The sequence below is a fragment of the Schistocerca serialis genome, chromosome 3 (genome assembly GCF_023864345.2).
Source record: "Schistocerca serialis cubense isolate TAMUIC-IGC-003099 chromosome 3, iqSchSeri2.2, whole genome shotgun sequence".
NCBI classification, from domain to species: Eukaryota; Metazoa; Arthropoda; class Insecta; order Orthoptera; family Acrididae; genus Schistocerca; species Schistocerca serialis.
This window is the reverse complement of record NC_064640.1, coordinates 991168064-991181079: the sequence shown is the minus strand read 5'-3', so window position 1 is coordinate 991181079 and position 13016 is coordinate 991168064. Positions and strand designations below refer to the sequence as shown.

The following is a 13016-nucleotide window of genomic DNA, read 5'->3' as shown; positions in this document are numbered from 1 at the left end:
TGGAAAGCATTTGACATGGTGCCCCATTGCAGGCTGTTAATGTTGGTACAAGCATATGGAACAAATTCACAGAGATGTGAGTGGCTTGAAGACTTCTTAAGTAATAGAACCCAGTACGTTGTACTCAATGGTTGATGTCCATCAGAGACGAGGGTGTCATAAGGATTGCCCCAGTGAAGTGTTATAGGACAACTGTTTTTCTCTATATACATCAACAATTTGGCAGATAGGGTGGGCAGCAATCTGCAGTTATTTGCTGATGATGCTATTGTGTACAGTAAGGTGTCAAAGTTGAGTGACTGAAGGAAGATACAAGATGACTTGGACAAAATTTGGAGACAGATTGCTCTAAATGTGGAAAAATGTAAATTAATGTGGATAAGTAGGAAGAACAAACCTGTGATGTTCAGTTACAATATTTGTCAATTCATTTAAATATCTAGGCGTAACATTGTAAAGCAATGTGAAATGGAACAAGCACGTGAAAACTGTGGTAGGAAAAGTGAATAGTCGACTTTGGTTTATTGGGAGAATTTTACGAAAGAGTGGTTCACCTGCAAAGGAGGCTGCATATAGAATGCTGGTGAAACCTATTCTTGAGTACTGTTGAAGTGTTTGGGATCCGTACCAGGTCAGATTGAAGGGAGACATTGAAGCAATTCAGAGGTGGGCTGCTACATTTGTTACCCGCTGATTCAAACAACACGTGTGTTACGGAGATGCTTCAGAAACTTAAATGGGAATCTCTGGAGTGAGGGCGATGTTCTTTTCAAGACACATGTTGAGAAAATTTAGAGGACTGGCATTTAAAGTTGACTGCCAAACGATTCTACTGCCACCAACACTCACTGCGTTTAAGGACTATGAAGGTAAGATTCGAGAAATTATGGCTCATACAGAGGCACATAGATAGTCGTTTTTCCCTTGGTCTATTTTCGAGTTGAACAGGAAAAGAAATGGCTAGTAGTGGTACAGGGTACCCTCTGCCAAGCACTGTACAGTGGCTTGTGGAGTATCTACGTCGATGTAAACCGAGTACAACTGTTATTGTAAGAATAAATTGCAGTGGAATGGCCTGTTGTGGAGATCATACCAACAGATGTCACTAACTTTTGTTCTTTGGGGTACACAGTGCAAAATATGTCTTTCAATGACATGATTATTACAGATATCAGCCAGCTACACTGCTCTGCAAATTGTTTTTATTTTGTATCATTCATGATAAGCCCATTTCAGCATATTGCCATCATCAGGTGCTGGTCTTAATATAATGGTCTGTATGATCAGCAAAGTTATAATACATTGTTAGGTGTTTTTACCCTACATGTAACATCATTGCTGTAGTGTCTTTTTTAAGAATCATTACTTTCTCCTACATGTACGCTGGAGACGTATATCCGATTTCAGTTGGTTTCAATGTGTGCTATTTCTCTGACAGCTCGCATGACAGTGGATTAGTGACATTACATGTTTACATAGTTACCATTATAAATAAGTGATATGTGGGAACTCAGTTGTTTATTATTATTATTATTATTATTATTATTATTATTATTATCATCATCATCTTTTCTCAGATGTTATGTCTGGTTAAAAATGGAAAGTAACGCGGACCTTGATCAAGTGTCACTTCCTTTTAACTGTACGGTATATGTTACATTGCATTTAGGAACTTTCGGGTAATTGAACATGTATCAATAATTACAGATTTCTGTAGTTGTATATATACGTTTGGATGTAGCTGTATTGCGTTGATGTACTGGTGGATATTGTGTGGTATGACTCCTGTAGTTGATAGTATAATTGGTATGATGTCAACTTTATCCTGATGCCACATGTCTTTGACTTCCTCAGCCAGTTGGATGTATTTTTCAATTTTTTCTCCTGTTTTCTTCTGTATATTTGTTGTATTGGGTATGGATATTTCGATTAGTTGTGTTAAGTTCTTCTTTTTATTGGTGAGTATGATGTCAGGTTTGTTATGTGGTGTTGTTTTATCTGTTATAATGGTTCTGTTCCAGTATAATTTGAATTAATCATTCTCCAGTACATTTTGTGGTGCATACTTGTATGTGGGAACATGTTGTTTTATTAGTTTATGTTGTATGGCAAGTTGTTGATGTATTATTTTTGCTACATTGTCATGTCTTCTGGGGTATTCTGTATTTGCTAGTATTGTACATCCGCTTGTGATGTGATCTATTGTTTCTATTTGTTGTTTGCAAAGTCTGCATTTATCTGTTGTGGTATTGGGATCTTTAATAATATGCTTGCTGTAATATCTGGTGTTTATTGTTTGATCCTGTATTGCAATCATGAATCCTTCCGTCTCACTGTATATACTGCCTTTTCTTAGCCATGTGTTGGATGCGTCTTGATCTATGTGTGATACGGGTGCTTGCCATGTAGTGTTTTCTTTTTCCAATTTACTTTCTTCGTATCTGTTGATGTTATGTGATCTAAAGGGTTGTAGGAGTGGTTATGAAATTGCAATGGTGTAGTCGATGTATTTATATGAGTGATTGCTTTGTGTATTTTGCTATTTTCTGCTCGTTCTATATAGAATTTTCTTAAATTGTCTACCTGTCCATAATGCAGGTTTTTTATGTCGATAAATCCCCTTCCTCCTTCCTTTCTGCTTAATGTGAATCTTTCAGTTGCTGAATGTATGTGATGTATTCTATATTTGTGGCATTGTGATCGTGTAAGTGTATTGAGTGCTTCTAGGTCTGTGTTACTCCATTTCACTACTCCAAATGAGTAGGTCAATACTGGTATAGCATAAGTATTTATAGCTTTTGTCTTGTTTCTTGCTGGCAATTCTGTTTTCAGTATTTTTGTAGTCTTTGTCTATATTTTTCTTTTAGTTCTTCTTTAATATTTGTATTATCTATTCCTATTTTTTGTCTGTATCCTAGATATTTATAGGCATCTGTTTTTTCCATCGTTTCTATGCAGTCGCTGTGGTTATCCAATATGTAATCTTGTTTAGTGTGTTTTCCCTTGACTATGCTATTTTTCTTACATTTGTCTGTTCCAAAAGCCATATTTATAACATTGCTGAATACTTCTGTTATCTTTAGTAATTGGTTGAGTTGTTGATTTGTTGCTGCCAATAGTTTTAGATCATCCATGTATAGCAGATGTGTGATTTTGTGTGGGTATGTTCCAGTAATATTGTATCCATAATTTGTATTATTTAGCATGTTGGATAGTGGGTTCAGAGCAAGGCAGAACCAGAAAGGACTTAATGAGTCTCCTTGGTATATTCCACGCTTAATCTGTATTGGCTGTGATGTGATATTATTTGAATTTGTTTGGATAGTAGGTGTGGTTTTCCAATTTTTCATTACTATGTTTAGGAACTGTATCAATTTAGGATCTACTTTGTATATTTCCAATATTTGTAGTAACCATGAGTGGGGTACACTATCAAAAGCTTTTTGGTAATCAATGTATGCATAGTGTAGCGACCTTTGTTTAGTTTTAGCTTGATATGTCACCTCTGCATCTATTATCAGTTGCTCTTTACATCCTCGTGCTCCTTTGCAACAGCCTTTTTGTTCTTCATTTATAATTTTGTTCTGTGTTGTATGTGTCATTAATTTCTGTGTAATGACTGAAGTTAATATTTTGTATATTGTTGGTAGGCATGTTATGGGGCGATATTTAGCTGGGTTTGCTGTGTCTGCTTGATCTTTAGGTTGAAGATAAGTTATTCCATGTGTAAGTGTATCAGGGAATGTGTATGGGTCTGCAATGTAGCTGTTAAATAATTTAGTTAGATGTGAATGTGTTGAGGTGAATTTCTTTAGCCAGAAATTTGCTATTTTATCTTTTCCAGGGGCTTTCCAATTGTGAGTAGAATTAATTGCTTGGGTGACTTCATGTTGCAAAATTATCACTTCAGGCATTTGTGGTATCATCTTGTACGTATCTGTTTCTGCTTGTATCCACCGTGCATGCCTGTTATGTTGTACCGGGTTTGACCATACGTTGCTCCAGAACTGTTCCACGTCTGTTATGTTCGGTGGATTGTCTATTTTAATGTGTGTGTTATCTATTGTCTGGTAAAATTTCTTTTGGTTTGTGTTGAATGTTTGGTTTTGTTTCCTTATATTTTCACTTTTTTTGTATCTTCTAAGTCGTTTGGCCAATGCTTGTAATTTCTGCTTCTTTTCATCTAATTGCTCCATCACTTCTTGTTGTGAGATTTTACCTAACCTTTTTCGTTTTTTTTCTGACATTTCATTTCTTATAAATTGTGTTAGCTGTCCGATGTCTTTTCTCAGTTTTTCTATTCTGATCTGTAGCCTGTGTTGCCATGCTGGTTTTGTGGGTTTCTTCTGTGTGTTGGTTGGTTCTGATCTCTGCCTAGTGTGTATATTTAGTGTAGTGAGTGCTCCTATATAAACCAGTAGTTGTAACTCTTCCATAGTTGTGTTTTCATTTATTTTGTTGTGTATGATTGTGTTGATAGTTTTTATTGTTGTTTCGACTTGTGGGTTATTTGGCGGTCTATGCAAGAATGGTCTAATGTCTGTATTTGTGTCTTTGTATTCTATATATGTCAGCTGAAATTTTTCTTCTATATCTAACATGTGTGTCACTTCGTGTTCTATTTGTGCTTGTTCTGGTGGCTGTCTTAAGATTTCGTTTTCCTCTGACTGTTGAATTGATGCGTGTTGTTCTTTGTTTGTTTGCTCTGGGTTGTTTGAGTCCATTACTGTATTTTCTTCTTCTTCTTCTTCTTCTTCTTCTGATTGCACATTATTTTGTTCCAGTATTTGTTGTACTTGTTGTTTGATGTTTTCTAATTCTGACTGGGGTATCCTGTTATTTTTGATTATTACACGGATCTGATCAGCTAGTCGTTGTTCTGTTAAAAATTTTAATTCTGGGTATCTGGTAATAAATGTTGTGTGTTCTTGTGATCTGTATCCAGTTGTGTTGGTTCCTAGGTTTGTTGCTTGGTAGTAACAGAACATGAGGTGTCGATTAACTTCATCTGACCATCTCATCCTCTGCCTTTGTTTTCCTTCTAGGGTGGTTGCAGGAAGCATATCCTGCAAAACACCTCTATTTGGATTTGAATCATTTTCCAGTTGGCTAGCAGTGTCGTTACCATTGTGGGCAGGCATAGGGTTCAAGCGTCGTCCCCGACCATGACGGCGCTTGTCCGAGGCTTCTTTAGTTCTGTCCTGAACCAACTAATCACACTAAAAGGGGGGTTAGCCCTATTAGTGGTTTGTTCTTTTCGTCGCCTTTTACGACTAGCAATTCTTTTCCCGGGCCTCCATGGGAATTATTATTATTATTATTATTATAGGTTTGGTTCAAATTATGTTTTTTGCCTGGAGTTTGGTTTAGTTATATTTGAGATTTTTATTTTACATTTTTAATTTTTTCTTAACGATTTTGTTATTGTCTTTGATTTATGTTGGTGTTACGACTTTGTGTTATATTCTTCACGATATTATTGCTGTTACTATGGATATGTGTTATTTAGCGTCCCAGATTTATTACTTTACCTGTTTAAAGTTTTCTATGTACTTTTTGTGCTTTAGGTTGGTTTGTTCGTCCAGTAAATTTTTAGGGTTATGTATGCATGCCAATATATCTCTATTTCCTCATGGATGTTCCCTTCTGCATAATATGGAGGATTTCTAGTGCTTTGTCTATAGGTTTTACATAGTGTTTTTCTGTTTGTAGATGTTGAAAAAACGTGGATGGGTTGTTTTTACTATCTCTGGTGTGCTCTTCATATTTAATTTTGAAGTTTCTACTGGTTTGTCCTATGTAGAATTTGTGGCATGTGTAACACATACATACAGCAACCCTACAAATTTACTGAATGAATAAACCCACCTAATGCACAAAAAGCACATAGAAAACTTTATTCACATTACAAATCAAGAAAATGGGTAAAGTAATATACCAGAGCCGTTAAATAACACTACCCACAGTAACAGCAATAACGACATGAAAAGCATAAAACAAAGACATAACACCAACATTAATCATAGGCAATAACAAAATTATTATAAAAAAATTAAAAATGTAAAATAAAAATTTCAAATAAAACTAAAACAAACTCCAGGCAAAAGCATGATTAGAAACAAACCACCACTTATTTATACTGGTAACTATGTGAACATGTAATATCGCTGATCCACTATCATCCAAGCTGTCAGAAATATAGTATACATGGAAACCAACTAAAATCAGATATACATCTCCTGTGTACACCTAGGAGAAAGTAGCGATTCTTAAAAAGACACTATAGCAATGATGTTACATGTAAGGTAAAAACACCTAACGATGTATTATAACTTTTCTGATCATAGTTACAGACCTATATATTAAGACCATCACTTAATTATGTATTTAGAGAGCACCTGATGATGGCAATGTGCCGAAATGGGCTCACTGTGAATGACACAAAATAAAAACAACTTACAGACCAGTGTAGCTGACTGATATTCATAATAAGATGTCACTGAACTGTGGGACGAGTGGAAGTTAGAGAATTGGACTGAATTGTAATTGCGACCTGTTGTTACATATGACCTGCACGCTGCTCAAGCTCAGCACTATGGAACACTGGAGGAGGAACAGTGACAGCAGCTTGGCTGGGAACTACAATGAGTGCCAGGAGGGGAGTGTTGAGAGGGCAGCAAATTTTGTCATGCAGCCAACCACGAGCATGAATACTGTGTACTTTGGCTTTTTATAAACATCTACCATGTTTAAATGGCAGTTTGTCTGAATCCATTTGCACATGCAATCGAACTGACTTTAAAATTGGATAAATACTCAACAACATCATACAATTACGCACAAGATGCTGAAAGTCTGGATTAGGGCCAGTGGCATACTTACAAGTTTCGTGCAGCAATGCTGTTGGTGCTAACCATGAGATATGATGGGTAGGATAAGGGTGTGTCAGCTGCTAGTTCTACACAGCCAATGAGAGGTGGATGATATGTTTGGAAGCAAGAAACATTTTAACATCTTCACATCAACATAGACGTGAAAGCCACTGTGTGTTCGGGGGGGGGGGGAACCCAGCTGTGGTCTCAGCGAACTACTTGTGACAATAAAGATAAAAGTTTCGCAGATGTCTTGTTACAATGGTGATTAAAAACCATGGTACCACAGATGACAAGCTAAGTAAACAAAAATGGCAATGAAGTTAAAAATTAAACAATTTCTTTTTATTTCTCCTTGTATTAGTAAAAATTAAGACAGTAAATGGTATAAGTTCTAGAATTGATATGTTAACTTTTCCGGCTGATACCTTGCATCAATAAAAGTTTGTAATTTTGATTTGTCAGAATACATTAAAAAAATAAATTTCTCTCAAGAAGCCTCCTTTAAAAAAAAGGGGTGGTATCTTCTATTGAGGGTTGTCTTATACTCGGGTAAATATGGTACATCACATATAACATGATAAAACTGCTTTACAATAATAACTGATCATCATAGTATCAGCTACAGCCCATAGTTTTGTGTTTTATGATGTAAGCTTCAGTCAAATTGTGCTTTACTAAAGCAAAATAATATTCAACTAATCACAATCCTCATTTTTTTCCTTTGTTCATGCACAATTATGATGCTAATATTCATATATTCAATTAACTGTGCTTATATCCTATCCTCTTTAACACCACCACCAACACCATTACTATTGCGAAACAGGTCAAACAACAAAGGTTACTGTTAAATAACTGAGTTTCCATACACAAGATGTCTTAGGCCAAGCTAATCCCTTCATCACCTAATCAAAATAATTCCCGTTTTGATATACCTGAGGCAACATACCTATGTACATGTTGTCTCATTTCTGCTGCCACAGAACTCTGAAGACCAGTGCTCTGAAAAATGATGAATCTCACTAACAATTATCTTGCACTTTCATTTTCATGAATTTATTTCTTGTGCATCTGTAATAAACACATAGGTTCAATATAACCTTTCTCAGTTTTCTTTACATCCATTACAGAACATGTACAGGTCCTCTCCTCATTATGACAGAAATAATCTACATTACAACACAAGTCATCTTGGCACAACTATATTAAACACTTGCTGGCATCCTCAACAATGTATTTAGTTTGAAAGCTCTGTATTTAAGTTTTTTTTAAATGCGAACATTTTTAGGTTAGGCTTTACCATGACTGTTACTGACATTAAAGTTTTTATTGTTTACAGTATATAACAGTCTTTATATTACGCAAGCTGACTTGACTGGTCTGCAACCTAACCAAATTCCCCACAGATTTCTCAGTTTTGTGTGTTTGTCAGATACTGTTTCTCATAGTAAATTTAGTTTTTCCTCCCTCCCTCTTACTATACATTTCTTGGGAATTTAACATCACATCAGCAGTACAACCATTAATGGAACATCACTTCACATTTTTCCTGAGATTGAAAAATGCATCTGTTGAAGGAAATGCCCCAGCATTTACCTAGATAAATTATATCTACCTGAACTAAGGTGATATCAAATAAAGATTTTTTCTGAATAACAGTTCAGTTATTATGTCACAGTGCAACCAACATGGTTAGGTCCAATGTTCCACAAACATGAATATCATTAGAGAAAACAAATTCTCTGCATTGCCCTAATACTCAAATTCTCCAATGTATTTCCAAACATGACTAACATGAAACTTCCTGGCAGATTAAAACTGTGTACCATACCCAGACTCAAACTCAGGACCTTTGCCCTTCGCAGGCAAGTGCTCTACTGACAGAGCTACGTAAGCACAATTCACGACCCATCCTCAAATCTTTACTTCTGCCAGTACCTCATCTCTTACCTTTCAAGAGCACTTTCCCGTGAAAGGAAAATTTCCTGTGTCCGAGTCTTGCTCCAGCACACACTTAATTTCCAGGAATTTTCATATCAGCAGGTAGTCTGCTCCAGAGCGAAAATTTTGTCCTCTTAACTTATAGTTCACACAAAGTTCTTTCAATCGCAGGAGTTTTGCAGATGCTTAAAATCAACAACTATGCTGTTCTCTTATGTATACATCCAATTCATGAAGTGTTACTTCACAGAACTACATTGTCCACTGCAGTCTTCTAAAAGGATTACATTTTCTGCCTGGCAGATTTTCAATGTATATAAGCTTTCATCCCCTCTGCTTTTCCACAAAAAGTTCAGCGAAATTTCTGAGATACATACCATGCAGTACCTGCTTAAACAAAACAGGAATACTTTCTCTCTGGTCCTTAAATGTTTCATAGCAACACTAAATACAATCTTTCATTGAGCAATTTATAGCAAACATACTGTATTCCTAAGCACATACCGATAATGACATAAAGCAATCCAAACAAATCTGTGCTGTCAGACTTCCTCGAACTCTTTTCTACATTTACAACAAATAAGTTTCAGTATGATATACATCTAATGTGACATCAAAACTTCCCTAAATCTCATTCAGACTTGCATAGTTCTCATTTGTTTTCACAAGTCACATATTTGTTTGTGTTTCATAAGTGCTAGTAACTCCTATAAAGACAATCTTACATGCCATTTAAATGAAGATTTATGGTTCTCTCACTAGCATCCTATGTTTCTGCTGAACTGATAATGAAGGATATCATCTGAGCCTGGCACCACCTTATTTTTTTCAGATACCTTTTTCCAGTCATCTTTATTAGCATTTGATAAATTACCACCTGACTGAATCATGTCTCTATTTATTCCGCAAATTCTTTTGAATGTATGGGCCCACAGCCATTGCGAATTTCATGAAGGAAGCCATTTTTCCGTGTAGGCTGTTTTATTTTGAAATTCTGAACTAAACTCTTTCTTTCAAAATACACTGAAGAGCCAAAGAAACTGGTACATCTGCCTAATATCGTGTAGGACCCCCGCAAGCACACAGAAGTGCCACAACACAGTGTCGCATCAACTCGACTAACATCTAAAGTAGTGCTGCAGGGAACTGACACCATGAATCCTGCAGGGCTGTCCATAAATCTGTAAGAGTACGAGGGGGTGGAGATCTCTTCTGGACAACACGTTGCAAGGCATCCCAAATATGCTCAATAATGTTCTTGTCTGGGGAGTTTGGTGGCCAGCGGAAGTATTTAAACTCAGAAGAGTGTTCCTGGAGCCACCCTGGAGCAATTCTGGACACGTGGGGTGTCGCATTGTCCTGCTGGAATTTCTGAAGTCCGTCGGACTGCACAATGGACATGAATGGATGGAGGTGATCAGACAGGATGCTTACGCAATTGTCACCTGTCACAGTCGTAACTAGATGTATCAGAGGTCCCCATCACTCCAACTGCACATGCCCCACACCATTACAGAGCCTCCACCAGCATGAACAGTCCCCCGCTGACATGCAGGGTCCATGGATTTACGAGGTTGTCTCCACACCCCTACATGACCATCCGCTCAATACAATTTGAAACGAGACACGTGCGACAGGCAACATGTTTCCAGGCATCAAAAGTCCGCTGTCGGTGTTGATGAGCCCAGGCGAGGTGTAAAGCTTTGTGTCGTACAGTCATCAAGGGTACACGAGTGGGCCTTCGACTCCGAAAGCCTATATCAATGGTGTTTCATTTAATGGTATGCACAATGACACTCTATGGCCCAGCATTGAAATCTGCAGCAATTTGTGGAAGGATTGCACATCTGTCACGTTTAATGATTCTCTTCAGTCGCATTGGAGGATCTTTTTCCAGCTGCAGCGATGTCTAAGATTTGATGGTTTACCGGATTCTTGATATTCACGGTACACTCGTGAACTGAAATTTCCTGGCAGATTAAAACTGTGTGCTGGACCGACTGACTGATTGATGAATCCAGATAGTATGGGACCAAACGGCGAGGTCATGTCCCGCAATTCGAAAGTGAGTTACAGAAGAAAGAGGGTCTGCTAAAAGTGGACGGATTCAGTCAGAGCAGTCAAATTATAAAAGCATGAACCTTAAAACACACACAGTAAAAGCACAAAAGGTGAGACCATATCTAAAAACTAGAAAAAAAAATGGGGGGCGGTCATCGGGTCACAGACTGTGAAGACTGCAAAAGGAGTCCCAACCACAACCATACCGCTCCCACTCCAAGACTAAAGGAGAACCTTGTATCTAGAAATAAAAACCACTTTGACGGAGCAAACCGGAGACTAGGTCAACCATCTGTGGATTGGCTGCTAATATTAAATTTAAGGAAGCAGGAAGACTATACTTAGCATGAAGGGACGAAAGAACGGGACATGCCACCAATATGTGAGATATTGTCAGCCTGGTGCCACAACCACATTGTGGAGGTGAGTCGTTACGTAGGAGGAAACAATGGGTGAGCCGTGGATGGCCAATGCGTAAAACAGTGTACTCCTTCCAACAGGGGAAGAAATAAGTGCCCCAAACTGCAGTAGATTCCTTGATTGTGCAGAATTTATTACTAGGAGCAGTAGTGCTCCAGATGGCATTCCACTGTAGGGCAAAGAGAGATATGATATAGATCCGCATATCTGCAGCTGTAATCATGAAAGGAAATGGGGGTAAGTATCTGCTTCTCTAGCCAAATGGTCTGCCAATTCATTCCCTGGGACTCCACATGACTTGGGACCCAGAGAAAGACGAGTTAACAGGTGGCACGCTCAAAGGTGCCAGACCGAGACTCTAACTCTGTTTCAAATCAGCGCACACTCCACTGCAGAGTGAAATTCTCATTCCACTCCTGAAATGGTTCAACAGGAAAATCCCCACTTCATTGCTACCTCTGAGATGCTGTGTCCCATCGTTTGTGAGCAGACTATAACACCATGTTCAAACTCGCTTAAATCTTGATAACCTGTCATTGTAGTACCAGTAACGGATCTAACAACTGCGCCAGACACTTTTTGTCATATAGGCGTTGCTGACCACAGTGCTATATTCTGCCTGTTTACATACCTCTGTGTTTGAATATGCATGCCTAAACCAGTTTCTTTGGTGCTTCAGTGTAGAACAGCCTGCACAGGAAAATGATTTCCTTCACGAAAGTCTGAAATTTTACAGCTTATACATATCCGTTAACCTGTTAGAGACACTTTTATCATATAGCTTTCTACATGCTTTTAAAAGCTGCTAGTAACTGTTTACTTTCTTTTACAGTATCTGTGAAACACTAAAAATCCCAAATTTCATATCAGCGCACACTCCGCTGCAGAACGAAAATCTCACTCTGAAAATATCCCCTAGGCTGTGGCAAGCCATGTCCCCACAATATCCTTTCTTCCAGGACTGCTAGTTCTGGAAGGTTTGCAGATGAGCTTCTGTGAGGTTTGGAAGGTAGTAGACAAGGTACTGGCAGAATTGAAGCAGTGAGGACATGTCATGCTTGGGTAGCTCAGTCAGTAGAGCATTTGCCTGTGAAAGGCAAAGGTCCCAAGTTTGAGTCTTGGTCTGGCACACAGTTTTAATTTCCCAGGACGTTTCAAATTCAACTGTGTGCATCTCATGCAATTAAAGCTAATGAAAGTGTACGACACAGCACTGAATAAAAAATTATAAAAATAAAGCTCCATGCAAATAATTTAGGTTACCTGAAATTGGTTACACAATGCACTAAGTTATTTTTTGTTGAAGGTATTTGTCCTCAAGGGAGTGTAGTTAAGCTTTCTCATTTTGTACATTGAAATCGTCAACCAATTTATCAGTGTAAGATTGTAAATCATCATCATGGCAGAAGCAGCAGCAGCAACCACTTGATAACCAGTGCCGGACAATGGCTTTCTCTAGCCTTTTCTTATTCATTACTTCAGTAAGTTATAAGCATGCATAATATCATTATTTGTCGTGTGTATTTTCTTACCCCTTGGAACCAAATAAAGAACTCCTATGGTCCATCTACTATATTTATTTATGGCTGCATGTCCTGTTCACTGCCATTTTATTTTAATTAGTCATAATTATATCTTCTGCCATTGTCTGAACATTTATGCATTATTTTTGTTATCTTACAACTGATTTTCAACCTCAAACTTACTGGAATAATTTGT

The 13016-nt window shown here is 37.6% G+C and overlaps 1 protein-coding gene across 3 annotated transcripts in view; it reads right to left on the bottom strand.

The window, feature by feature from the left end:
* LOC126471440 (R3H domain-containing protein 4-like) overlaps positions 1–13016 on the bottom strand; it is a 113888-nt gene that overhangs the window by 23421 nt on the left and 77451 nt on the right. The window contains exon 6 of one of the 3 annotated variants that reach the window (XM_050099610.1): positions 7825–7877. The exons of 1 other annotated variant lie outside the window; for it this stretch is intronic. In XM_050099610.1, coding sequence (XP_049955567.1) covers positions 7825–7877 — 53 coding nt within the window. Of the gene's footprint in view, positions 1–7821; positions 7947–13016 lie in introns of those variants that run through there. One more of the 3 variants, XM_050099611.1, reaches the window with a different exon arrangement.